General features: G+C 34.7%; 2 protein-coding genes, 1 long non-coding RNA gene, 2 other non-coding genes and 1 pseudogene across 7 annotated transcripts; 3 read left to right on the top strand and 3 right to left on the bottom strand.

Annotated features, from left to right (window-relative positions):
- Positions 1–284: 284 nt before the first annotated feature.
- Positions 285–14,043, bottom strand: LOC100783980 (pleiotropic drug resistance protein 3). Of its 3 annotated transcripts, XM_003550902.5 has the most exons (24): positions 11,910–12,444; positions 11,405–11,528; positions 11,200–11,285; positions 10,946–11,030; positions 9,740–9,899; positions 9,578–9,654; positions 8,724–8,777; positions 8,523–8,613; positions 8,113–8,414; positions 7,748–8,029; positions 7,336–7,649; positions 6,849–7,009; positions 6,668–6,771; positions 6,159–6,309; positions 5,922–6,059; positions 5,632–5,705; positions 5,209–5,541; positions 4,824–5,114; positions 4,190–4,273; positions 3,926–4,059; positions 2,955–3,182; positions 1,855–2,026; positions 1,329–1,583; positions 285–828 (listed from the first exon to the last, which is right to left on the bottom strand). In XM_003550902.5, exons 1-24 carry the CDS (start codon positions 12,299–12,301, stop codon positions 562–564), a joined length of 4,359 nt encoding a protein of 1,452 aa, XP_003550950.1. In that variant the 5' UTR covers positions 12,302–12,444; the 3' UTR covers positions 285–561. The 3 variants fall into 3 exon arrangements, with proteins under 3 accessions (XP_003550950.1, XP_040867246.1, XP_006600402.1); XM_041011312.1 differs by lacking the exons at positions 10,946–11,030; positions 11,200–11,285; positions 11,405–11,528; positions 11,910–12,444 and adding an exon at positions 13,935–14,043 and having other exon boundaries at positions 9,740–10,443; XM_006600339.3 differs by lacking the exons at positions 10,946–11,030; positions 11,200–11,285; positions 11,405–11,528; positions 11,910–12,444 and having other exon boundaries at positions 9,736–9,878.
- On the top strand, positions 10,440–10,635 carry LOC113000007 (U2 spliceosomal RNA). Its single transcript, XR_003265280.1, has one exon. It is a non-coding gene; the product is annotated as a U2 spliceosomal RNA (small nuclear RNA).
- On the top strand, positions 12,470–14,125 carry LOC121173858 (uncharacterized). Its single transcript, XR_005889403.1, has 2 exons — positions 12,470–13,261; positions 13,694–14,125. It is a non-coding gene; the product is annotated as an uncharacterized lncRNA (long non-coding RNA).
- On the top strand, positions 13,931–14,125 carry LOC113000018 (U2 spliceosomal RNA). Its single transcript, XR_003265291.1, has one exon. It is a non-coding gene; the product is annotated as a U2 spliceosomal RNA (small nuclear RNA).
- A 1,054-nt stretch (positions 14,126–15,179) lies between these two features.
- Positions 15,180–17,313, bottom strand: LOC100786610 (pentatricopeptide repeat-containing protein At3g06430, chloroplastic). The gene is made up of 2 exons (XM_003550906.5): positions 16,925–17,313; positions 15,180–16,591 (listed from the first exon to the last, which is right to left on the bottom strand). Exons 1-2 carry the CDS (start codon positions 17,255–17,257, stop codon positions 15,458–15,460), a joined length of 1,467 nt encoding a protein of 488 aa, XP_003550954.1. The 5' UTR covers positions 17,258–17,313; the 3' UTR covers positions 15,180–15,457.
- Positions 17,314–19,373: 2,060 nt separating this feature from the next.
- LOC100819945 (squamosa promoter-binding-like protein 1) lies at positions 19,374–25,406 on the bottom strand (annotated as a pseudogene).
- Positions 25,407–25,712: the final 306 nt, after the last annotated feature.

The following is a 25,712-nucleotide window of genomic DNA, read 5'->3' on the forward strand; positions in this document are numbered from 1 at the left end:
GTACACAATCTACGCTTTCCCATGCTAGGAGCTGTCTTATATAAATTATATCAAATCAAAGAATGGGAGAAGTTCATTATAAAAACTAAAAAAAAAGAATGGGAGAAGTTGGAACAATTGTTTACTGGACTGGCCTTAATACTATCTTAGGTCCAATTGGATGGACTGTTGGGCTGGTCCATTTTTGACAGGTGTGGTCATGTTTATTGGGCTATTGCTTCCTGCATTTTTTTTCTAGTTACTTTTTACATTTTCTTTTATTTTTTAAATGATGAATCCAAAAAAGTAAAATTACATTCTAGAATGTATTTTTTTTTCTTTCCGAAAGGTAAAAAAGAAAATTCCAAAAAAGTACAAGAAACAACTTGAGAAGTGCAGAAGGCAACAACCTGCTTGTTGTCCAGTGAATGGAGACGTTTCTTTCTCCTCCTTTTTATGGTTGGAGTAAACTGTGATGCATGCATCTTGTTTGCACAAGATTCTCTTGTAGACTAAAATTTACAAGAAATTGTTTTATTTCATCGAATGATTCACAATGATACCTTTGCAAGTTACATCATTTTACCTCTTCTGGAAATTGAGGTTTCCAATGCAATAAGCAAATAGAATGGCAATTACAATGGGGATGACAATGAGAACAACACCAACTACACCAAGAAAATCATGGTGAAACCCATAATAATCCTCCAAAAATTTGGCAATTGTTTTCTTTTCTTCAAAGGCTGAAATTTCTTTGTTTACATCTCCGTATTGGGAAGTAAGCATCCCATTCAGTGCCCAAGACATGGGGCATAAATAATACATCCAAATCCACCACTTGGGAATTCGCTGCAATGAGAAAACCATCATCCTTCAGTGTTAGGTTCAAGCAATATAAGAAAGGAATAAAAAAAAATGCAAACGATCATAATTAGTACAGGTTTTATGGTACCATATCAACAAGAAAAAAAGTAGTGATGTGATACTTAGGCTTAGGTGCTAAACAGTTATTGACCTATAATCAATCCAATTGTTCTTCTCCACCCTAAGAAAATTTCAAAAATTGAATATTTGATATTAATTTTTGTCTATCAGACTCAAAACTCTGGCCCTTACCGCCATTGTCTTATGACAATTACCATAGCGACCAACACTGACTGTATGTATATTTGATGATGAGTTATATTAACTATATAGTATCACTTATATAATGTTAAATTTGAAGGCATTTATACAAATTAAATTTTCTTAACAATTAGTCTAAGTCATTTGCTAGCTAAACCAAAAAAATGTGTATTTTGCATGAATGCAAATATAACAGAATACAAATGGCATTTTATGAAACTTACTAGTCGTGGTACAAAGTACCCAGAAAATAAGTTAAGCATCGTGTAGGAAGATGAAGCCACGATAGCAGCCAATTGAACATTTGGCGTCAATGAGACAATGAGCATCCCTAGGTAGTTATAATATAAGATATTGCAGAACATGCTGAAGAATGACCAAAATATTTTATAAGCAGACCAATCATAGCTCAACATAGGATATGTGATTATCACATATACAACAGCTTGAATGAATATATAGGGAACCTCAATTAGCACCTACAAAAGAAATAAATCCAAGTTACCCTAAAATTATTGGAAGAGTCACCTGAAAGCATAAGCAATAGAATCCTTGAGTAAATGCAATCCTTAATGTGCTCCAATTACAGTGAAAATATAATACTACCACCATTCTATATATAAGAAATAAACAAGTTATGTATACTGGAGGCAGTATTATTTAGCTAGGAGAAAAAATGGACAACATTTTCTTGATGAATTAAAATATTTGGAAATGAATGGTGAATTCATAATTTACAGAGAACTAAACCTGTGCAAAAGAATAGGCCCAGGGAGAGTACATTCCAGCAAATCTTTCACGGTACAGAACAGTGCGCTCTGTTGCCACATATGGTAAAACTGTTGAGCAGTTATTTATCCCAAAGAATAGTGCAGCAGAGTACATTGCACCAAATACATTGAACACATCTTGTTGGCTATTTCTGTGAAATAAGAAAAAAAAATAGAGTTAATTACTATCAACATTTTTGTAATTTACTTTTATTACATTGGTGATCTTTTCTATTTTACATTACTTTTAATCTCATCTGTTAATTTCATGAAATTTTCGTTAGTAAATCTAATAACAGAAAAAAACATTCATTTATGAAAGAAAAAAAACAAAAGCAAAAGAAAATGATATTTAAATAGTGACATGAAGAATTTTGTTGGCAGCCATTCTAATATTTAATTACATGTAATTTTTTAGGTTTACTTAATTGAATTTTAAATCTTACTCAACTTGTTGAATTTTAATGTGAATTATTTTACACACAAATACTTCTCAGCAGCCATTTTAAGGTGTGGCGATTATGAAGTTAAAAGGAATGAATAAATACATTTTGGACAAAGAAAATTCATTAAAAATTATGTATCCCTCGTGTCACAGTCTCGAACTAACATTTCTCATATCTAAAAATATCAAAGGGTGATCAGTGAAAAATTAACAATTAGGATACTTTTTTAGGATTAAAAAAATAATGATGTCCAGTGTAATAAAAAACAAACCACTATGTGCTTATTGTTATTTACTAAAAAATAAATAATCAGCCCCTTTAGCACAAGATTTTTCAATAAATAAAAACAAATCATTTTTTTAGAGGAAATACAAATCATGTTAAGAGTAACAATCTATTTTTCTTAAATGATTAGTATAATGCAGCTTTAGTTTTACAACGTGAAACTCATTTGACATGTTAGGAAAAAATTAGTATGAACAAAACAATCTATTTTTCTTAAATGATTAGTATAATGCAGCTTTAGTTTTACAACCTGAAATTCATTTGACATGTTAGGAAAAAATTATTATGAACAATTGTTTGTTTTTTTTGTTAATGGAGACATAAGTAGAATAAAATTATGATCACTAACATTTTCTTTCCTTGCTTCCAGAACAGTATCCCAAACAGAAGAGATGAGACAGCCACAAAAATGATGCGCATCAAGTTGTATGAAGGACTTCTCCAATAGGACAAATGTTGTTTCCACAAGCATGCTTTAAACTGTTCCCAACCATTTTGTGGAAAATGAGATGGAAAATATAAATCTCTGGAGTTTGGAGGTGGTGAGCTTAATTGCTCAACTAACTCTTTGTTCTGTCTGCACTCACAAGAGTAAATAAATACCATGTAAGATCATATACATTATAAATACTCCACTAAAAGGCAAATTTTAAATTCCTAGGATCATCATTTGCCAGGATTTATATGATATTGGATATACATGGTTATGTAGATTGAGCTATTAGTTTTCTTATTTATTTAGGATTTTAAATTCACATTTAGGTTTTCAATTCAAGATTGTTTGTTGATCGGAAATTTTATTGTATCTTGGGTTATCTTATTCTAGCATAAAACAAGAATAAGTCATTAGGGTGATTGGATACGTTGGTCTATAAATGAACTTTCAATGTAAACAATTAAGAGATTTTTTATTGTTATGTGATATTGAATTTCCTTTATTGAAAGAGTCGAAGGAGCAATTATCCTAATTGAATACCCTAGCCCCTAAGTTTATCAAGGGAATAAGTACATAGTGAAGAAGAATTCTCTTGGATTGTTTTATTCTAGCATGATAACTGAATATCGTTTGCTTGCATTATTTTTACCGAGTTTGGGCTTAATAGAGATATTATATAGGACCAAAAACTGGAGGAAATTAGTAGTCACCAAGATTTATGTTTCAAATTTTTGTATAAACTCATAAAATATTAATCCATCAATCTGTTCGTGCTGGTTATATATACTATATACTACTACCTAGATTTATTTTGAACAACAAACTATAATCAAATAATTTTTTCAAGCAGTGGCACATAAATAAAATTCTCTGTGATTACTTACTCATATAAGGTTGACTCCCTATAAATTTGGGCGAAGTCTATTCCGAGTTCAGCTTCTGCAGATCTTGAAGTAACTTCTAGCATCCATGTTGATGGATTATAGTTGTCTTTAATCTTTGGCACTCCTGGTATACTCTATATAACAAAATTTGCAAGAATGTAAACCAAGATTTTGCAATCACTCATTTTTTCCTGAAGAGTAGTACCAAAACTAACATTTGTGACGAAAAAAAGTTGGGTATGATAAACTTATAAGAAAACTGACCTCAAAGTATTCAATGACCCTACTTGAGTGCTTCCCAAGTGGGCCAGCGTAGGTTAAGCGACCTCCAGCTTTCATGAGAATAAGCTTAAAGGATTACAAGACAAGAACCATAATTAGTATAATTATGAATTAGTATTGTACCATCCCTTAAGAGATTGAACAATAAGACAAGCATTCTAAATGCTAAAGTATAGACTTTTTCTTCAAGCATAACACATTTTCAGTGTTTATTGCATAATAAATGTATGCTGAAGATGAATATAGAAAGCCATAGCTTCATGGATATTAGAAGTGGCTCTACTAAATCCCATTCTTTCTTTATTAAATGAGCATTTATAGGTAATTGAGATACATCATCAAGGAACTGAAATTTTAAATGCCACAAAATTATGATTTATGTCTCCCAAATTGATGTTAGGTTCTTTATCTAATTAAGGATGTAGATAATATTAAAGAACTACAAAGGGTCCTTTTAAGATGTTGCATAGTAACATGATTTTGTAACTATCAAACATTTTCCTGGAAAAAAATACATTTTATTTGACCTGTGAGAAATTCAATAAATGGGCTCAAAGGGACTTTCATAACCTCTTGGTTCATTATATATGCAAAATCTTAAGGGATTGTATTTTACCTCATCAAATGCCTCAAATATATCAATACTTGGCTGGTGAATGGTGCATGCAACAGTTCTTCCAGTTCCAACAACATTCTTCACTGCTCTCATTACAACTGCAGCTGCCCTTGCATCTAGACCTGTAGTCGGTTCATCCATAAATATGATTGAAGGATTAGCAACAAGCTCAACGGCTATGGTCAGCCGTTTTCTTTGTTCAGTCGATAAACCACTAATATTCGGCATGCCTACTAAAGAATCTTTGATTCCATCAAGCTCAATAGTATGAATGACTTCATTTACAAATTCCTGAAAAATGATGGAAGCCATAAGAAGAAATGAATCACAGCGAACAATCTCAAAAATTGAAAATAGCAATGCGGCATTGGGAAGAGAATCATACAGCTTTAGTTTTTGCATCAATTTGAGAAGGAAGCCGAAGCCAAGCAGAAAACATCACAGATTCTTCTACTGTTATATTTGGAGAATGTATGTCATTTTGTTCACAGTAACCTGATACTCTAGCAAATGTTTCCTGAACCTTCGGGTAGCCGCCGATTCTAATCTCTCCTTCTATAATACCACCAGTTTTTCTTCCACACAGGACATCCATCAAAGTTGTTTTCCCTGCTCCACTGACTCCCATCAATGCTGTTAGGATGCCAGGTCTGAGTGAACCTGTGATATCAGAAAGAAGCTGAAGTCTTTTCTCAGTAAAACCTCTATTTCTCATTTCCTGCATTCAATATCATATAATTACCCAACCATGTCCTTGGATGTAACTTCATACTTAAGAACTAGCAATATTTTAAATCATATAAGTTACCAAAGGGGAATCAACATAGTACTGGACATCATGAAATGCTACTGCTAGTGGCTGGAATGGTAGAACCAGTCCTCCTGGGAAAAATAGAGAGAAAGAAAAGAAGAATAAGCATTGTTTTAACCGAAGAACTTGTGCATGTGTATGTGTGTCTATATATATATATATATATATATATATATATATTCAAGATTTACAATTAATAGTAAATCAAAATATAAAAGATAATGTCATTGGTAGATTACATGTTTAGCTGAACCAAAAAATCACACTTGGATAAGACAGCTGCTCACCTTTTCTGGTTTGTACAGTACTTCCAACCATAGAACCAACATGTTTCTTGTCAGCACCAACGCTACCATAACTTTCTTGTTGTCCTTGTAATTCTGAGTGCTTCTCAGAAGATATAAGAGTTCGAGATCTTGCAGGAGCTGATGGAAGAATGCCAAAGTGAAGGTTAACATATAGGTCTAAAGGCATTATTATTCATCACTTGACATGCCCAAGTAAACAATGATAGATGAACTTACAATTCAAGAAAGTCAACATCAAGGTAAAACCTACATTAAACAGCACTGTGAACCCAATTAAGGCAGCAATTGATATCCAATAAAAGTAGCCGTCAAAGTTTAGTCCCCGACTTTCAAGTACTTGCTGGCCCAATGTTCTGTTTCCAGACATCTTCAATAAGAACAAATAAACCAAAGTGATTAGATGAGTCACATTTTCTAGAAGTGATAAAGATGAGGAGTTTTATTATTGAATTGAGTTGCCAAAACTACATAACATATAACTTTATTGACAGTTTTTTGTATGCCTTCATATATTTGAGTACTCTCAGTTAAATCAGAAAACTTAGCAGAAGTAAAAGAGGGGAAAGGTGTTTTAATTTGAGCCTTTAAATTATTCTTGACCAAATGAAGCTAACTGGTCAACTCATATCATAAACAAAAAGGGATAAAGTAGCTATGCCACCACTTTTAGTTGCATGCAATGTATGTTCTTTGAAGCACAAAAATTAAGAGTTATACATGATTACCTTTTCCCACCTAGGAGCAAGAAATTCATTCACAGTTAAGCCTATCTCTCCATATGTCAAAGGAGAAACCCAAAATCCCCACTGCAACCAAGATGGCATATATGCTGCAATGGAAAAGCAACTAATCTTTATCTTCTGAACACAATTCTCTGTTAAAAGTAAATCAGTTCTGGATTCTTACGTTTTGGAATGATGAAGCCACCAAATAGTAAAACAACTAGTATGGTCACAGTACCAGCTGTCACAGAAGCAACCACAGTTTGGCAAACTGAGGCAATGAATCGAAACATGGATACCGAAGTCACATGTATGATAAATAAGAGAAGGAACTGGCGAAAGAACCTGAAGAAAAAATTGGTTAATATGCCAGAAATCCCAAAACAGAGTTTTTATAGTAAAGAAACAACACAAATCAACTATATCCCATAGATTCTCCATGGAGTCAGTCTTCTTGTAACCAAGAATAAACAAGAAGCCTTTAGCATCATTGTAAACAAATCATATTAATTGTGTTAAATTCTAGAGACAAAGGCAATTTTAAATGTAGGACTTTCTTGTACCTAATGATTAATGAGTATCAAGTGTTATGTATGTAAATTTACTCACATATCTAACAAGACACAAGTGAAAAATCTGGGAACAAAGTTAGCATTCCATCGAAGACTAACCTGCCAATCTCGGGGCTGTAACCAATGACATAATAAGAAAGTGTTGTCCAAATGAAAGATTCCAACAATGAAAGAGGAATCTTTAAAACAGCAGATGGAATTGTATAAGCCCAGGCAGGAAAAAAACACAACTCTTTTTGCTTGTAAATCACTGCAAGTCTTGATACAGTCATAGATAGTTCTGGAAATCCATCAACGAGAAGTATGATGAGTGAATAAAACAATGAACCCATAAAATAATTCCCATGGAGCACATCAACAGTCATTCGTGTTCGAATGAAAACAGTCATTGCTACAAATGCAACAATGACAAGCTGCATTGATAAAGAATACAAGTTAGAAACTTTGAGAAGTTTTGTATAGTTATCATGGCATGAAGTCATGAAAGTAAAAAAAAAGGAAGACAAAATACCTGTGTTGACTTGAATACATAAACAAAAGAGTTTTTTTTCATTAGAAGAATTTCCCTCATCATGCAAGCGTTAAATAATTCCCATTTTGTTAATGAGTATTTTTTAAATACAAGGGCATTCTTGTGGCTCTGAGACTTATCAAATGGCTTCGAGAGCTCCTCCTTCAGCTTTAGACCAAAAGGGCAATCCTTAAATTTCTCAATGAACTGGTCAATTGAAACATAACTGTAAGGTTTTTCTGTGCTATTCCAATACTTTGCTTGATCTTTCTTAGAGATAACCTGGATTTTGCAAGCATTTCATATGGTCAAAATGTATACAATATCATGTTAGAAATGGAGATACACAATTGGGCTTAACATACTTCTTGAAGAAAGTCAGCAGTGCCTTTTCTTTGTGGGCATTTAAACCCACTGTCCTCAAAGAACTCAAGTATATAATCACACGGTCCGTGGTACACAATTTTCCCTTCAGCCATCAAAATAACATCATCAAAGAGATCAAAGGTCTCTGGTGCTGGCTGAAGGAGTGAAATTAATGCCGTGGCATCTGTGATATGCACCAGATGCTGAAGACAAGAGATAATCTGGAAAGTAGTGGAGCTGTCTAAACCATTGGATATTTCATCCATAAAGAGTGCTTTTGTTGGTCCAACAATCATCTCTCCTGTACAATACTCCAGAATCAGAAGCATGATAACTTCATACATCAACTAATTCTCTAAAGGTGTATAAGTTTGATAAGCTATTATTTTGCAGTATATAGCAGTAATACCTGTAGTTAACCTTTTCTTTTGACCACCAGATATACCTCTTCTTATAGGATCTCCAACCAATGTGTCAGCACATATATCAAGACCAAGTATCTGCATGTCATTGTAATAGTCAATAAACAATAATTGAACAAATATGTAGTGGAGAAAATGATTTACAAGCCAGTGATACTGTAGCTTCATGGAGAAAATGAGTAGACTACCTTTAAAATATAGTCGGTCTGAAGGCTGCTCTTGAGTCCGTTAATTGATGTTGCCTGTACAAAAAACATTGCTTTTGAAGTAATAGTCATCAAGACTCGGGACAACAAATTTGCACAAAGGCTTTTGAAGGACTAAATTGAATTACAAAGTCATGCCCCAGTTATCCTACTGACAGTATAAACAAAAATAACTATTGTAAGTTTTTCTGAAAACAATAGACACCTATCATACTGGAATTCAGGTTTAAAAGAGTGAAATTGGGTAAAGAAAACAATCATAACTTTCTCAGAACTAAAGCTAGATAAGTTTTAAATGTGGACTTAGGGCTTAACTCAACACTACAAAACTAAATTATAAGGTGAGCATTGCCCAATCTTTATAAGTTAGTTTTGTAGTATTGAGTTAAATACCACCCTTGAGGCTGCAGTTAAGGCAGTCCCCAAGAGGTCACAATTAAGGCTGGTTAGGACTTAGGAGTGACTGCAATTAAAGTAGATTTCCAACAATAAGTTTCTCATTTTAATAATTTTTTATTATAGAATTTGGTGTATTAAGGTTTAGTTAGATGAAAATGCTGACATTACTAAGGAGTCCATCATTTCTGTCATGTTTGCGTGACCAACAAATGTTCTTTTGCTATAATATAGCAGAATAATTTATTACTTTGGCAAATATTTTCTAACAATTATTATATTTTATCAAGTGAAGAAACAGGATAAGCTGCATTTATTTATTTATAATAAACAAATGAAAACAGTTAAGCTTTATTCGTTATTATTGGGATATTTTTTATTGAAGCATAAAATTGAATAAAACTTGGAGGTGGATAAAGCAAAGATGTGCAGGACAGTACCTTCATATATGCATCTAAATCTGGGTCTGGGACTATTCCTCCCTCTTTCTCCTTTCTACTGACTTCCATCAGGAGTTCTTTCATACATGGAGCAAAATTCATCACTCATCTCTAAAGCCAATTTATGAAATTTATTTAATTTTTAACTTTAAGTGTACCTACTGGATCGGCTTCCTACGCCTTGACAACGTGCTGAGAAATCAAGTGTTTCCCTCACAGTCATCTCTGGAATATGCAGATCATATTGGCTTACATATGCTGAGGACTTCTGAGGAATGAATTCTTCTAGCATGTGTCCATTGTAAGAAATTTCCCCTTGAACCTATCAAAAAGCAATAAAGGGAAAAACTCTTTCTAACTTGAAGCAGTAGTCAATTTTTGAAATGTATAATAAATTAAATACAAATATTGAGTTTATTCTGTCTCATGCATAAATAATTTCATTATGAATTCAAGGGACGGGGGTAGCCTTGTTGGGAACTTGGGATGACTTCATCTTTAGTTTAATATTGGATATTGGCAAGAAGTCAAAATAAAAATATCTAATAGTAATGAGCAATGAGCATTGAATATATATGCCCACGGTTTTCTCATTGGAAATTTTGAATGTTTAACTCAATTTTTGAGAAGTGGAACTAAGGTTTCTCTCTTTCCCGCAGAGAAAGAATGTCCACTCTCAATCACTAAGTTGTTGTTTCCTTTTTAATTCACTCATTTTTAGAATTATCAGTGTTATACTGAATCTAGATTGAAACATTTGTGCCCGAAGACTCCATCCATGACAAAGCCCCATATCGTCTAGAAGAGATGACAATCACTCCAGGGCTTATCATAAAAAAGACTTTTTGCAGCTGTAACACTCATACCTTTCTCGGCCTTTTGGCTAAGATCAAGTGTAGTATCTGTTCTTATCAGTTTAATATCTGATATGTGGGCCATTGGTCCACACGATATTAAATTACTTTTTTAAAGGGGAGAGGCCAACACAGTAGCTTGCTATTGGGTCTCTCGTGTGTCGTCCATGCGTTGCACTATAGCTTGGGCCTGGCACACCCTACGTTTAGTCAAAATTTTGTAATTTAGATTACTATTAGGTAGTCATTGTATATGTTTGTAACTAGGCTTTGACGTGAGTGGCTTAGTTTGTTGGGTGTTCTGAAAATGAAATTTTAGTAGCATAAAAACTAGTCATAGGTAGATGTGCATTGAATCCAATTCTCTTTCTTTAGGTACCTCTCTTGAACACCTAATATTTAGAGTAAGTTGATCTATTTATAATGCTACAATGTTAGAAGTTACAGTAGCATCCTGCACGCATTTAAGTCAGGATTTTTAAATTTACTAGGAAAAAACCGTGAGATTGAGAACCTTGAGAGAATGGCCAAGTTTTCCTGCCAACGCCAACAATAATGTTGTTTTACCACTTGCCGGTGGGCCAAGCAGTAAGGTCATCCTGCAACGGAATAAAAGCACAGCAAAAGAATCATTATACATGAATTGTTACATTCCAATCTTTACACCATACTGAATATAAGCTAACATCAAATACAGTCAATAAATATTCCAAATTCCAAATGAGGCAACAAATACTAACTGGCAGTATTAAACTTAGTATAGCATACCTTCCAGGCTTAATAATTCCATTGGCACTTTTGATGATGCTTATCTTGGAATTTTGAGATTTCAGAACTGGCAATTTAGTGGTGTCCTTTCGAGAAAATAAGAGAAGCAAAGTAATAAACAAAAAAGACAAGAAAAGAAGTATATCCAAATATTGATAATTTTAAGAAAAGTTATTCAGAGTAAAAAATAAAGGAAGTTACTTACAAAGATCCATTCTTTTAGGGTATTCCACAGTGTAGGTATGGGCTTGCCTTGGACTATCTTACACTCAGCTTCCACACACAGGTTTTGGTACCTCAGTTCCACTGTGGGCAAATTAATACCAACTCTACAGAGCAAAATAATGAACAAAAGTTTATTAACCATATTCAAATTTACAAGATAAATTATCACTCTGCTGGGTATTTAGAGGTTTAGTGAACACCATTCCACCATATATTATGACACTAAAATTCATCTATTAACACATGAAACTTACACGCCAAATACTTAACTAGATGAAAATGTGTTTTTTCTGTGCCGTTATATTTAACTTTTTATTTTATCCTTTTCCATGACACATTTGAGCTAGACTTATATTGTAAATAAATAATAATTTGGTTGACTTCTAACATGATTAATAATTTAATAAAACTTAGTGAAACATCTCCAAGCAACACGAGCTATAAAGGGAAAGAGAAAGAGTAGTGAAACTAAGAGAAATTGTTACTTGTCAATTCTGTTCCTGAATTTCTGCAGCAATCGAAGATTATCATTCTCAATGTGTTTAATAAGCTTCTCTATGAACATGTGCCGTTCTTGAGCTCCAAGCTTGCTGACATCAACAACCTGTTTCCCTTCAACTTTCTCACCTGTTTCCATGCCATCATAAACATCAAACAAAGCTGAAGTAATTCTCTCAAAGGTGGGTAGCCTCTGAATTTCAGCCCATTGTAACGCTTCTCCGGCGTTGTTATCAACTTCTTGTTGCACAGGATTGATGCTTGAAACGCTCTGGAAACTAGAGGCATGACTTCTAAATGAGGACCTTATGCTCCTTCCTATCTCTGCTAACTCATTTCTCAGAGACTCTATCTCATCCGCACCTGCCAGCTGTGCCATCTCAACACAACACTAAGGGGATTAAAACTCAGATATGTGTGGAATGCATCATATTTTGATCCTCTTCTGAACATTATATAGAAACTTCCATGCTGTGTTTATAAGCTTGATATTGGCCTCTTTGATGATGCAATGCATTTTGTCATGTGAATGGGGAATTGAACATGCTGTTAAGGTATCTAATGAAAAGGAATACAACTACAAACCTTTTTTATACTATTATTGTAACTGAGCTTTCACTGATACATTAATTAATCACCAAAGTCCATGCTGAGACATGATTGAAAATATTTTAGTAAGAAACAGGAAGGTATACGTGGTCAGAATTTAATAAGAGCACGCAAGGATATATCAAAGTGGCATGGTTCATTCCTTTTCTACTTCATTTTGTGAAGCAACAAGCTTCTAGCCTGTTGTTCATATACAACAAAAGATCTGAGTTCTAAACTCTATCAAGCTCCCTTCTATTGTCTCCAATGTGAATAGGGGCCATTTTATGGAATATCATGCTGTTTAATAATAAAATTCCAGTGTCTTGTTAGGGAAGTCTAAGGTAGAATATTTATATTATATAGTGGTCCCTTTGCCCTTGGTTCTTGAAGGAATACATACATATTATGTAAATTTGTTGCGTAATGGATTTCAAAACGACATTGAACTCGTGACTCATGGTAATAATTAAGCTGTAACATAATACCTAAGAATACTAGCCAAAATTTTATTAGTGACAGTAGGCTTAGGTGCTACCTAATGTGGGGGGCACTGGACCAAGAAAAAAAATAAAAAAGTGCTATGTGGGGCACGAGATTTCTCATTAAAAGAGAAGTCAAATCAAACTTGGTCTTTATTTGGATTTTCACTTGGTTACGTTATACATCTCCGTTTTATTCAACTAGAAGAGTATCCTTGAGACTACCTATCATACATAGTAGCTACTTAATGCATAACAGTAGATGAGAGGTTGGAATCCGTTAATGTTTTTTTATGTTCCTGACACTTATGATGTGTTGCATGTCTTGTTGAGGAAGAAAGGGAGAATCCCCCGTTCTACCATAGTGAAAAAGTTACAAATGTTTAAATGATAGCTTGTGGTTGTATTAGCTGAAAAGAATTTGTTAGCGCAAAATTTAATTAAAAATGGTGTATTAGTTGAAAAGAATTTGTCCGTGCAAAATTTAATTTCATGTTAGCTAGCTTGTGGTTTTTTATTTCTACAAATATTTCATTTACAAAATGTAACATTGATTATTATGGTGTGGCGAAAATGATTTGTATTAAGTCCAAAAACAGCATGCTTGATATCAATGTATTTGATTTTGTTGTCAAATTTGCTACTGTAGAAGGTTTGAGGTAAACAAATTGACATGATCCTTCATGTGTGCATCTTTGCAGTGAATTTGAATGGAATCTTTTTCTTTAAGACTTGGAGAGCTGAGGAAGGTAGCTTCAGATTACTCGTGTGTTAACTGGGTCATGAATCCGTGATCCAACGTTTGAACAAGAGCAAAATCTGAATAGAAGAGAAAGGCTGTTGCAGAAATACTAGTGATGAAGTCTCACATTGCTGAGAAGAGAAAACAATGACCTGATATTTTATTATAAAACACAACTCTGGAGCCTTAACAACTCATACCTTTCTCGGCCTTTTGGCTAAGATCAAGTGTAGTATCTGTTCTTATCAGTTTAATATCTGATATGTGGGCCATTGGTCCACACGATATTAAATTACTTTTTTTAAGGGGAGAGGCCAACACAGTAGCTTGCTATTGGGTCTCTCGTGTGTCGCCATGCGTTGCACTTTAGCACGGGCCTGGCACACCCTACTTCTCAGTTTAAAGATGTGCACTGAATTAATTGTTTTTCTGTTTATATGGCCAAGCTGAATGAAAAATTAAGTCATAGAGAACTATGTTTCTGAAGGTAGTAATCTTAAAACCCATTTCTAGGTCTACAATTTTAGTGAAAGTCATAATTACCGTATAGTAATGGTACACGGACACAACCCTTTCCATGAGCCATCAGATATTGTTAAAACAGGATGAAAGTAGATCAAATACAAAGGTAAACCTATTTTAGTACAAAGTAAGATACTGAATTTTATTAGTTCTTTGCATCATCGTGGCATATACGACTCAGCCAAAAAATTGGGCGTCCAAATCGGAGACAATAACCCATAATTTGCTTTAGTTACCGTAGGTTTTAGTGCTGTGTGGTGCATGAGATTTATCGGTAAAAGAGATCTCTAATAAACTCGGTCAATTGGTATTTCACTTGGTTCTATGTTCTTCAAAAAATTAAAACATAAAATACATCTTTTGTCACATGATGCACATAAATTCATATAAGGAATTGATATTTGGTAACCAGTTGAAAATCAGTTGCCAGTACTGCATTTGACAAGAGGAACACTGGTCTTTTTGCCTAACAACCACCAGTAAAAATAAATGGTGGGCGGCTGAAGTGCTAGAAGAGGATCCACTGAGACTCGGACAGAATACCTATGTCATCCAAACATCAACTTAATTTGGCTCAGTTTGAAGTTGAAAATTCAGTATTTCCACAGCACCGCTCTTACTCTTGACCTTCAAAATTCAATGAACACCCTAGCCTAAATAAACTTGATCGCTAATGTGATTTAGACAGATCAAAGGTTGTCATCCATGCAACTAATTTCAGTTTCTCTCTCGATAATAATACTGAAATCTAGATATCTTATAATTAAGTACATTACAAAAGCATGTACCCATGTATAGTTTGGAGCACTAGCAACACTTTCTAATCCTGTCATCAAACATAGCCTCCTTCAGACAAGGCTGGTAAGCAGCAGGAATGAAAGGCAGCACTTCAATATAACATGAGCTCTAAATTGACAAAAATAAACTAATAAACTCTACTATCAGTTCATTAAATCTGTACACCAAAAGCTGCAGATGTTAAGTTCTTTTCTGCGAATCAAATGGATGCTAAAACATAAATTTAACTTGAACAACATACAGAAGTTAGGCAGGACTAGCTGTCATTCATCGTGAAAAATGAAGTTTGATAGCACAACTCAGCAACTGGTCACTCCATGTCAAAACAAAAATTAACAGCCGCTCCCGGAAAATGGAGGTATAGAATACAGATGCATTAGCAGTCTGAACTATAAATCAAAAATCAAATCAAGATTTCATTCTCAAACTGGCTAACTTTTTTATCATCAGTCATCATCGTCTGCTTTTCCTGCTCCAAATAGTATATCTTGTCATTCATACCCTCTTTTCTATATGCCTCGATCATGATCGTGTATGTTGTGTCATCTGGCTGACACTGGCTATCTTTCATACGCTTGAAAACTCTCTCCATTTCCATCAAATCCTCTGCCTTTGCACACGCAGATAAGACCGCATTATAAAAGGTGATATTCTCAGGTATCTCGAGCTTTCCAGCCAAGCGAACACTGCTAATTACTTTATGGAAGAGACCAGCATTTGCATAACCATTGATAAGGCAGCATAAAGTTTTGGTATCTGCTTTCATACCCTCAGCACGCATCTGATCAAATGTACATTCCATGTGCTTCGCATCACCTGCATCTGCAAATGCCTCAATCACATTGTTGTAAGTAGAGGTCGTCCATGGAAATTGCAACTTACGCATATACTCCATAACAGATGACATTTTGTCATACATTCTTTTCTTCCCATAGGCACCGATCAAAATATTAAAAGTGCGCGTCTCTGGTTCTATCCCAAAATAACGGAATTTTTCATACCATTTTTCCATCATATCAATCTGACCCATGTTACCAAAAACACTGATGATTGTGTTCATTGTCCAAACATCAGGCTTGCATGTAGTGCTCAGCAGCATGCTGGACAGTACTTTCTCCATCTGATCAAACATGCCCGCCTTGCCATAACCACCCAAAACAATGTTCTGAGTGACTGTGTTTGGCATGATAGACCTTTCAGCCATTTCTTCATACAGCAACTCAACCAAATCAAATTTGAAAGCATCGACACAAACTTTGATCAAGGTACTGTAAGTGAAAACATCAGGCTGGCAACGAGGAAGCTTCTTCATCTCATTAAGAACTGAAAACGCCTCATCAATCATGTTGCTCCTGCAATACGCAGCGAGCAACGCTGTGTACAGTTCAGGAGTAGGTTCTAAACCTTCTTCAATCATTGTGGTAAAAAGCTGATGGGCACGGTGGGGTTGACCAGATTTTCCAAGCAACACAATGAGTTTCATGTAAGTCCCTTCTTTGGGTTGGTAAAAGGTTTGCTCTCTAAGCATATCAAATACCTGTACATTTAAGTAGATTTCTTACCAATAGGCACAGTCCGTCATCTGAATTTTTTGTTTTAAACATTTAATTTTGGTCCCTTAAATTGTGTTCATTAAACCAAAAGTTGATATTTCCATCAATTTACCATACCAATTTGGTCAATAGGTGAGACATTGAAAAATTAACATTATTCGTAAAGGACCATTTTGGTCTAACGGAAGCACTTTAAGAGGCAAAATTAAAACTTTTTAAACTTGGGATACCAAACTAAAACCGATAAGAAACCAAAATGACCTCAAATTGGTTTCATATAGATATAGTGAAAAGGGTGAAGTGAGAGAGAGAGGAACCTGGAGGGCCTGAAGCCAGTGTTTGTTGTGGATGCGTTCGGATAAGGATTCGGTGACAGTGTTGACCCATGCCTTGGCATCGTTCTTTTTGTCGAATTTCTTCTTGAGGTTCTTAAGAGGGGTCTTCCTCCTAGTGTCGTTGGGGAAGGATGGTTGGGAAGTAGCAGGAAACTCCCCTTTTTTCCAGTGTCGCTTTTTGACGGCGGGAGCTGAAATGCCAAAGCGAATGAGAGGGAAAGTAGGCTGATGATGGCTGTGGGTTTTGTTGGATTTGTCGTGGGGAATTCGAGAGGGGACGATGCAAGAACAAAAAGACAAAGACATGGAAGCCATAGCCACCCACAGATAGCTATAGAACAAGACTGCACTTCAAATCACCATTTTCTCCTCCAAATGACAATTAAACGGATTTTAAAAGGATTTTTAGTCACCTTTTTTAATTTGATTTTTTTAGATGATTATTTTTAAGTTAAAATGCAATATTTATCTCCTTATATTTTTATGAATTATGTAATTTTCGGTTTTCTATTAAAAAATAAGTTAAATTTTAGATTTTAAAAGTTTGATTTTTTTCCAAACGAGAATCAACTCATTTAATCACTGGGATAAAAGATGCGATTTTGGAGTCACTAAAATATAGATTTCATTTCAATTTAAAAAATGAGTTATATTTTAGATTTTTAATTTTTTTAAACGAGAGTCAACCCATTTAACCCGTTGGCTAAAATGTGTCATCGCGAACTTGCTAAAATAAATTTCATTTTAATTGTGGGCTTCACGTAATACGGAAATAAACGGATTTATATACATATCTAACTTTACTTATTGTTAAGTGATAACCACCTGACATCCACGTTAATAATTATGTAAGTTATCATATCATTGACGAATTTAACATAACATTTACGTATAATTTTTTTAATAAATTATATTCTTAATTTCTTATCTTTTTACAAAATCTACTTTCGATTTTCATTAATTTTTATTCACATTTTTTTAATTAGTACAAATCAAAGACATACAATAAAAGATTTATGATTAAAAAATTTACAATAACTCATATCCTTCTTCGAACAACCAAACCACACTCCTCCATATAGTAGATTTACTATTATTACTCTTAATCCCTTAGGCCTCAACAATTATGTTGGTTATTATTGTTTATAATTTCCAATACTAAGCAATGATGCGAGTGTACACATTCAGAAGGAAGAGAAGACAAATAAATATGATTAGACATATAATAATGTAATGAAAGGGAGATAAAAAGCTACTACTGAATCAAGTGGAGTGGTGAAGATGCTTATTTGGAAGCACTCGTGAAGAATGCTTATTTCAATGACTCTCATTGGGTTGGAAAGCGAAGCATTTTCATCTTTGAAAACAGAATGGTAAACTATTTAACTTGTTATTGTAGACTACTACTTTTGCTTAGTATGTTTTGTGTGACACCGGAGAAGCACTGAAAGTAAAAAAATCATACAGTAATAATTACATTCTTTATGACTACTACTATAATACTAACTTTAATAATGGTAATATATAACATGAATTAAAAGTACATTATGTAAACCAATAAAATATGTATTTAAAGATATATCAATTTCTAACTATAAAGCATTATAAATAAATTATTTTATTGAATTAAAATTTATTTTTTTATTTTAAATATAAATTATAATAAATATATTTTCCATTATATATGGATGTTTGGGCATTGGATTAGTACCAAACTATTGTGATAATGTCATCTGTATCGTAACTCAAAGCTCTCGGTAAAAATAAATTGTTATTAAAATATTATAATTTTTACATTTATTTTTATTTAGACTTTATTGATCCAATTCTAACTAACTCGTGTATGATTGAGTTAGTTTGATTTGATTTTAACAATAAAATTAAACAAACTCAACTCAATATCCAAATTGTAAATTTCGATTTGATTACATAGTGAAATTAGTCAAATGTATTTAATGATATAGGAATAGTAAATAAATTTAAAAATTTTAATTTAATTGATTGAACAAGCAAGTAGGTGAATTGTTATAAACACTCTAGCATTTATCTTTTATTTCAAAGGATAAAAAAGGATCAATAAATAAATTTTCTTTTAATTTATTGTATTTTTTTTTGAAATATTTTGTCAATTTTTAGTTTTTCTTTTATAATTTTTTTTATTTGTTATAATGTTTATTTTACAATAGTATTATAGCTAAAATCTTAAATTACTGTTAAAGTGTAAATAATCTATAAATATAAAATATAAATATTTTTTTAATTAATAGACCGTAAATATATTTTTTAAATGATTAATTAGAAAAAAGATAAATTAAATTTTTTGAGTAATTTTGAGCCAAAGTAATTTTACCACTTCCTTCTATATATTTTTGTGAGTCTCTAGAAAAAAGTTCATAAGTTTTGATATTTATAAATTATTTACTATTTAAGATTTGAAAGCCCATTCGTCTCATATTGTACAAATATTTATACATCAATATCATTATGGTGACCTCACCATTATACTCTATACAGCAGAAATTAAAACACCTTATATACAGCATTACATTGCCCCATACTCCAATGATTCCCAGTTGAAGGGCTGGAACACATAGTAAACTCTAGGTGAGCTTTTGAAGAGCAAAGCCACACAGACACACACAGCTGCTATGGTCACCATGGTGAGCATAACTGGCCAATAAACCATTGCTGTTCTCATGCCCGACATTGACGTGGCATTGTTGTTGTTTCAATCTTCTCAGTCTGCAAGCTTGAAACTCTACATGTCCTATGTCCATTTGATTGCTTCTGCGTCGTGTAACTATCTACAACAATGCCAGTGATATCAACCACATGCTGTCTTTCACCTTTTTTGTTGGTCTTCTTCTGGACTAGTTGAATGTAGGAGTAATAGCCCCTAAGGCATGCATAGTCGTTAGGGGTCAAACCTGTACTGTCCCGGGAACTTTTCCATGCCTCAATTCCTAACTGAACACAACAGACATAAGGTTCAAAACATAGTGTTCTAAGTTGTGATCAGTAATTCAATCAGGGTCAGTGTAAATATAATGAAAACCATGCAAATTTTCCTGCACGCTAGAGAACACACTCGCTGAGAAGGGGGAGAGACAGTGATCTAAGTAAAATATAGCAATCTCATTTCAATCTTGGAGACACTGCTCTAAAAGCCTGAAATACATAAAGCAAACAGACAACAAAGGATTACCATTCGTGGATCATCGGTTAATGCATCCAACACATCCTCCAAGCCACTCATACTTGCTGCAACATGAAGAGGAGTCAACCCAGCTGGCCCAACAGTATCAGGTCTAAACAAGAATCTGTCAGAGGCTTCGTCAACTTGCTTCACTTCACTGTCTGCACCATCTGAGGTTTTAACTGGCACAAATCTTAACAGTAGTTCTACCATAGGTCTACAATTTCTCTTTACAGCTGTGTGTAGAAGACCCATGTTTAACAATGCAAGCTCAATGGAGGCATGCTCTCCCGCATCAACACCACCCTCAAATATAATGTCCAAGAGTTTGTTCATCACAGCACACCAGCCATGGTCCATGGAGAAGTCAACGAGCCAAGCGAACCGATTGAATTGGAAGAGATCACGGAAAGGAGCCATGGGACCAAGCTTAACTTTCACATGACTTCTATGAAGAAGCCAACCCATTTCTTGCAAGAAATCCAAAGCTCTAGTCATTTCTTCCATTTGTTGTTTTTTTATCTGGATGTCATCAGTGGTTTCAGCTGCCTCAATCACATTTTCTAGTTTGCAGATCTCTGAACAAACCTCTTGCTCTGCAACTATAAATGGAAAGGAACAGCTGCTAAGACCATGATCTTCCACCTGACAGTAAAAATTATCAAAATATAGCTTCAGAAGATAGCAGAATAGAAAAAGTTATTTTAAATGTATTGCTTTATATGCAGGAACTATCTTTGGTTTCTTTCTTGGGATAGCTTGCCTCTATTCAGCCACTCTTTTAATTTTCTTAGATTTTTAAATCTGTAGTTTGGCGTAATGAACAATATGGGACTAAAGAGTTTATAAGGAAATCTGAACTATATGGGACCAAAGTTCACTAAAAGGTTACAAAAGCTATAAGTAACCAAATGGGGGAGGCATTAACAACAGCGATATTGAATCATTAACAAAGGAGTTATTCACCAATGACATTTCAAAAACAAGCAACAGAGATTTGTGTTCTTCTGTTAGTTTCAGGAATTTTGCAGCATGCAATCTAAAATTACAAAATGAAATTAAAGCATGTTTCACTTTGTTGACATGAAAAACCCAAAAAACAAATTCTTAGAGAAATTTTGGAGTATGATAATTTGATACCACCTCAATGAACCCCCTCCCAGTTACATTTGGTATATGACAAGAGAAGCTTAGATGCTGAATGGGTGCATCAGCTCCACCAATCAAACCATGACAGCTAGCATGTACCAGATACTTCCCTTCAAGTGCACAGAGCAACCTGGAAATCATAAGCAAGAGATCAACATCTGGGCCAATCCCAACAAATAAAAATTAGAACTCGGATCCTCCCTATATCCAAATCGTATACAGAAAATGAATAACTAAATCCAATGCACAGTATTTAGCATGTGAAGCCACCTTTCTTTCAAAATTCCACCCAATTATATTCAAAGGTGCTAACATCCTGGGAAAAAGAAATACATTATTGTTTTTGCCTTTTTCTAATCCCTTCTTATGAAATTGTATATCCAGCAGCATGATATACTAGAACCTTTCAAATCAACAATTTTAAGTATTACTAGACGTAAAGAGATTCACCTTGTGCTAGACTGGAAAAGGTTGAAACCTTTCACAATAAATTGAGCACTAGCACTTGCAGGAACAGCAAGTGGTTTAATGCATGAAATCCTACAATGTTGTGGGCTTTTGAGATGCAAGGGCACATCTAAGACTACCTGACCTGCAGGAGAGATACACGAAATCAAAACAGTTTCTAGCAACCAAATTAATGAACAATATAAGTTCTTCATGATACTAAAAAAATTACAATTACATTAGAGGAATGGTCACACAACACACAGAATGAGGAAGAACAAACCGTTATACAGAAAAGCTACAGAGTGCTGCACCCTTGCATATACCCATCCTGTTCTCCAAAATGAATCATTTGATTCGGCAAGAAGCTTTCTCAAGCTTGATCCTAGATTACAGTAGAGCTGCAATATCAAAATAGTAATAAGTACATTTAGATTTCTTTCCCCCTTTTAAATGGATTTCATCCAGTAGCCTGTATTTGTGACATTATATCAAACAATACCTCCTCCCATGCAGATTTTTCAAGACGGAGGTATATCGTTAATATTATACAACCTGGCCTTATATAGCTCTCCATCTCCGTGGGACTGTGGGATAACCAGTTGAGAATCTGAAACACAAGAACTGTAAGTCAAACACAGCACAAAGAAACATTGATGTAAAATTGTCTATAGCAACTTCATGGCACAAAAAAGTACCTGTGATCGGATAAGAAGGGGAAAATCAGATGGATCCTTGCCAAAGAGTTTAAAAACAATTCGATCTGTGCGACTCTGTAAACAGCAAACAAATAACATGTCATTCTGAGACAGCCACAAAAAAGTAGACCTACACACTAATGAAAAGGCAAAGAACCTGAAAAAGGGACTTCAAATAATGACCTTGGCAAAATAGTATACAACAACAACAACAACAACGCCTTATCCCACTAGGTGGGGTCGGTTACATGGATCAACTTCCGCCATAATGTTCTATCAAGTACCATACTTCTATCCAAATCATTAAGTAAAACTTCGTACCCCATTGTCCAGAGGCTCTTCGCTATGCGAAGGTATGGGGGAGGGATGTTGTACGCAGCCTTACCCTTGCATATGCAAAGAGGCTGTTTCCGGATTCGAACCCATGACCAACAAGTCACCAAGACACAACTTTACCGCTGCACCTTGGCAAAATAGTATCTTTATCAGTAAAGATATCTATACAATCATTCAAACAATCTAAATATTTTGATACAAAGGTAAATAGAAGAATAATTAAATTATTCAGAAAAGAGGAAATGGATTTAAATGACATCAAGAATATACCTGAGCTTCTCCACTGGAACTGGATGGTGATTGGATAGAGGTTGAATCTGAGTTTCTACTTGTCTGTGGAGGACTTGATTTGAGAGAATCACGCTGCAACCATGAGGCACGGTCAATAGACCCCATCACTGAAGCCACAGGAGGATAAGGCTTCTTATGATTCTCAACAGTATTCTGTATATCATTGTAACCATTATTAAGGTCAATGTTATTCAAGTTTCCCCTTCCTACTTTAGTCTCTGCTGTAGTTAATTGGGATGGAAGGCTGTCCCTTGGTTGACATACATTTGAGAACAGTGGTCTTGAAGGAGGTTTTGAATTTCCTACTCCACCATCACCTGAAGCTATACATTTTTGTGTCCTGCCATCAGCAGGTGTTTCATACTGCGCCACCGGCATTGTAGGGTCCTGAGTGATGATGACATTGTCTGTCTTGATGAAAGAAGAAGGCCTGGAAGCTTCAGGAGCATTTGAGTTAAGGTTGGGTTTATCCTGAGCAGCTCCGGGCGTCCCAGCATTTACCAAGTCTTTCGATTCCTCCAGTAAGGGTGCTAACCTTCCACCATTATTTGGACCAGCCAGACTTGCCAGGTTCTTCAGCAGATGAGAGAGAATATCCTGGTTCCTTGTATGATCTGAGCCATTTGCTGCAATTTATACAAGGCATAATCTGTGGAGTCATCCTGGATGAAGGTGAAATGCAAAAATGTTCCAACACCAGAGACATCATAAGCAATTTTCTTCTTTTTCAAGTCATATTAAATACAACTGCACCATAAAAGTACAACAATACCATTTTCAGGTGTCCAAATTCTCTAAATTAGCATCAACACGGATGACAGCTACCTTATTAAGATTTTGCAACTAAAAAGAATTATCAAACAGTAACCATCAGTAGCTTGGATTCATAATCATTACAGTTACATAGTGCATCAGCCAAATAAATAAATCATGAAGAATGCCTAGCAGATAAACTTCTGATGTCACAAATACTCACAATGTAAATTGGTCAGTATCCGTAACAGACTCATCAACAGATAGTTACTGCCCCTTTGATCGTTCAGAGAGCCTTCATTAACAACAGAAACATCAGGATGAGTTTTCCTCCTCCTCCTATTGTGGCCTGCCAAACGCCTTCGACAACTTCTCTTGCCTTCATCAAACTCTTGAAGAACATGAAACCTGTCAAAAAAATTAACAGATTGCATCCAACTTGAGTACAAAGGTAGGTAAATGCTGTGAAATTCTATTTTATTTAAAAATAAAAAATATATATATTTTAAACAACTTCCACTTAGGACTAAACTACAAGAAATAAAGGGTCTTCCCTTTTCTGAACTTCCACAAAAAATATTAATTTGATGATCACATCACACATATGAAGATGTATAATATAACCCCCGAGAAATTATCAGTTTGCAACCTAACTTACCTGCTACACTGCTGACAGAAACGTTGCATAACATTTCCCACTAGTGCCATAGTGGCCTTAGAATGAATATCACAAACCTTATGCCGACGGTGGTAATCCTTGGCATTACTAAGATCAGCCCTACAATCTTGCACCTGACAAACAGCACGATTAGAGGCAGTGGTAGTACTAGCTGTAGTGGTCCCAATTACCTTTGTTTTCTTTCCACTCTTTTCTTCTTCTTCCACCATGAGAGGGTAACCTTGACCCGCAAGGTTCAAACTAAGAGAACCAGCCTCATAATTCAGTCCCTCACCTTCACCTTCACCTATAACACCCCTCCTCCTTTTCTCCAATTCCCTCTTTCCTTCACCTGAGATGAAAACAGAATAAGACAAATTGGTGGTAGATGGATTAGCATTTTTTGCAGGAATTTCAGGATGAGGTGGGGAAAACTGGCGACCCCTACAATCAGATGGCACTGAATTGAGTGGTTGAGCAGTGAAAAGATCACCATCCCATCTCCAATCATTCAAATCCCATTCCAAACTCCTCTTCCCATTCCCAACAACAGCTTTCTTCATTCCTGACACCACAGGTCCATACAAGTACTGATTCTTCGCTCCAAACTCAGCCTCCATCAATCAAAATCTAACTTGTTGCAACAAAGTCCAATAACCAATTCCAATTCCAACCCCACCTGCAACAAAAAAAACACATCAACTAATAATAAAACTCAAAAGGGTGGCAGGCCAGACAGAAAAATTGAAACTTGAGGGAGCATTTTCACAAAGCGTGAAAATTTACATGATGAGAATAAGAATTGTTTTGTGTTTTTAGGAAGTAGGGAGAAAAGAGAAGATGTGGGACTTAAAAAGAGACAAGAGAGAAATAAGGAACAGATTATGTGACATCAAAATGTCTCTTTTCTGTGCTGACTGCTCATACTGAAGACTCATGATGAATCAGTTAGTGTTTATATTTAGTGTGACTGTGACCTCATTGTCATCATGCCTCGTGGTTTGGTAAAACTTAAGGAATCTCCACTGTCCCAAACCCATTTACTACTTTTCTGGATCGTTGAAAATTGAGAAACATAGTTAAATTTCTAAAAGTAAATTATATATATATATAATATGTGTGTGTGGGGTCACGGACCAGCAGTTATGAAAAAACTGCACGAGTGGGATCATACAAATAGTATCACATTATCTTAAAAAAATAAAAATAAAGACATAGTATCACACAATAGTTTTTTTGTTT

This window comes from Glycine max, chromosome 17 (genome assembly GCF_000004515.6).
Source record: "Glycine max cultivar Williams 82 chromosome 17, Glycine_max_v4.0, whole genome shotgun sequence".
In the NCBI taxonomy this organism is placed as follows: Eukaryota; Viridiplantae; Streptophyta; class Magnoliopsida; order Fabales; family Fabaceae; genus Glycine; species Glycine max.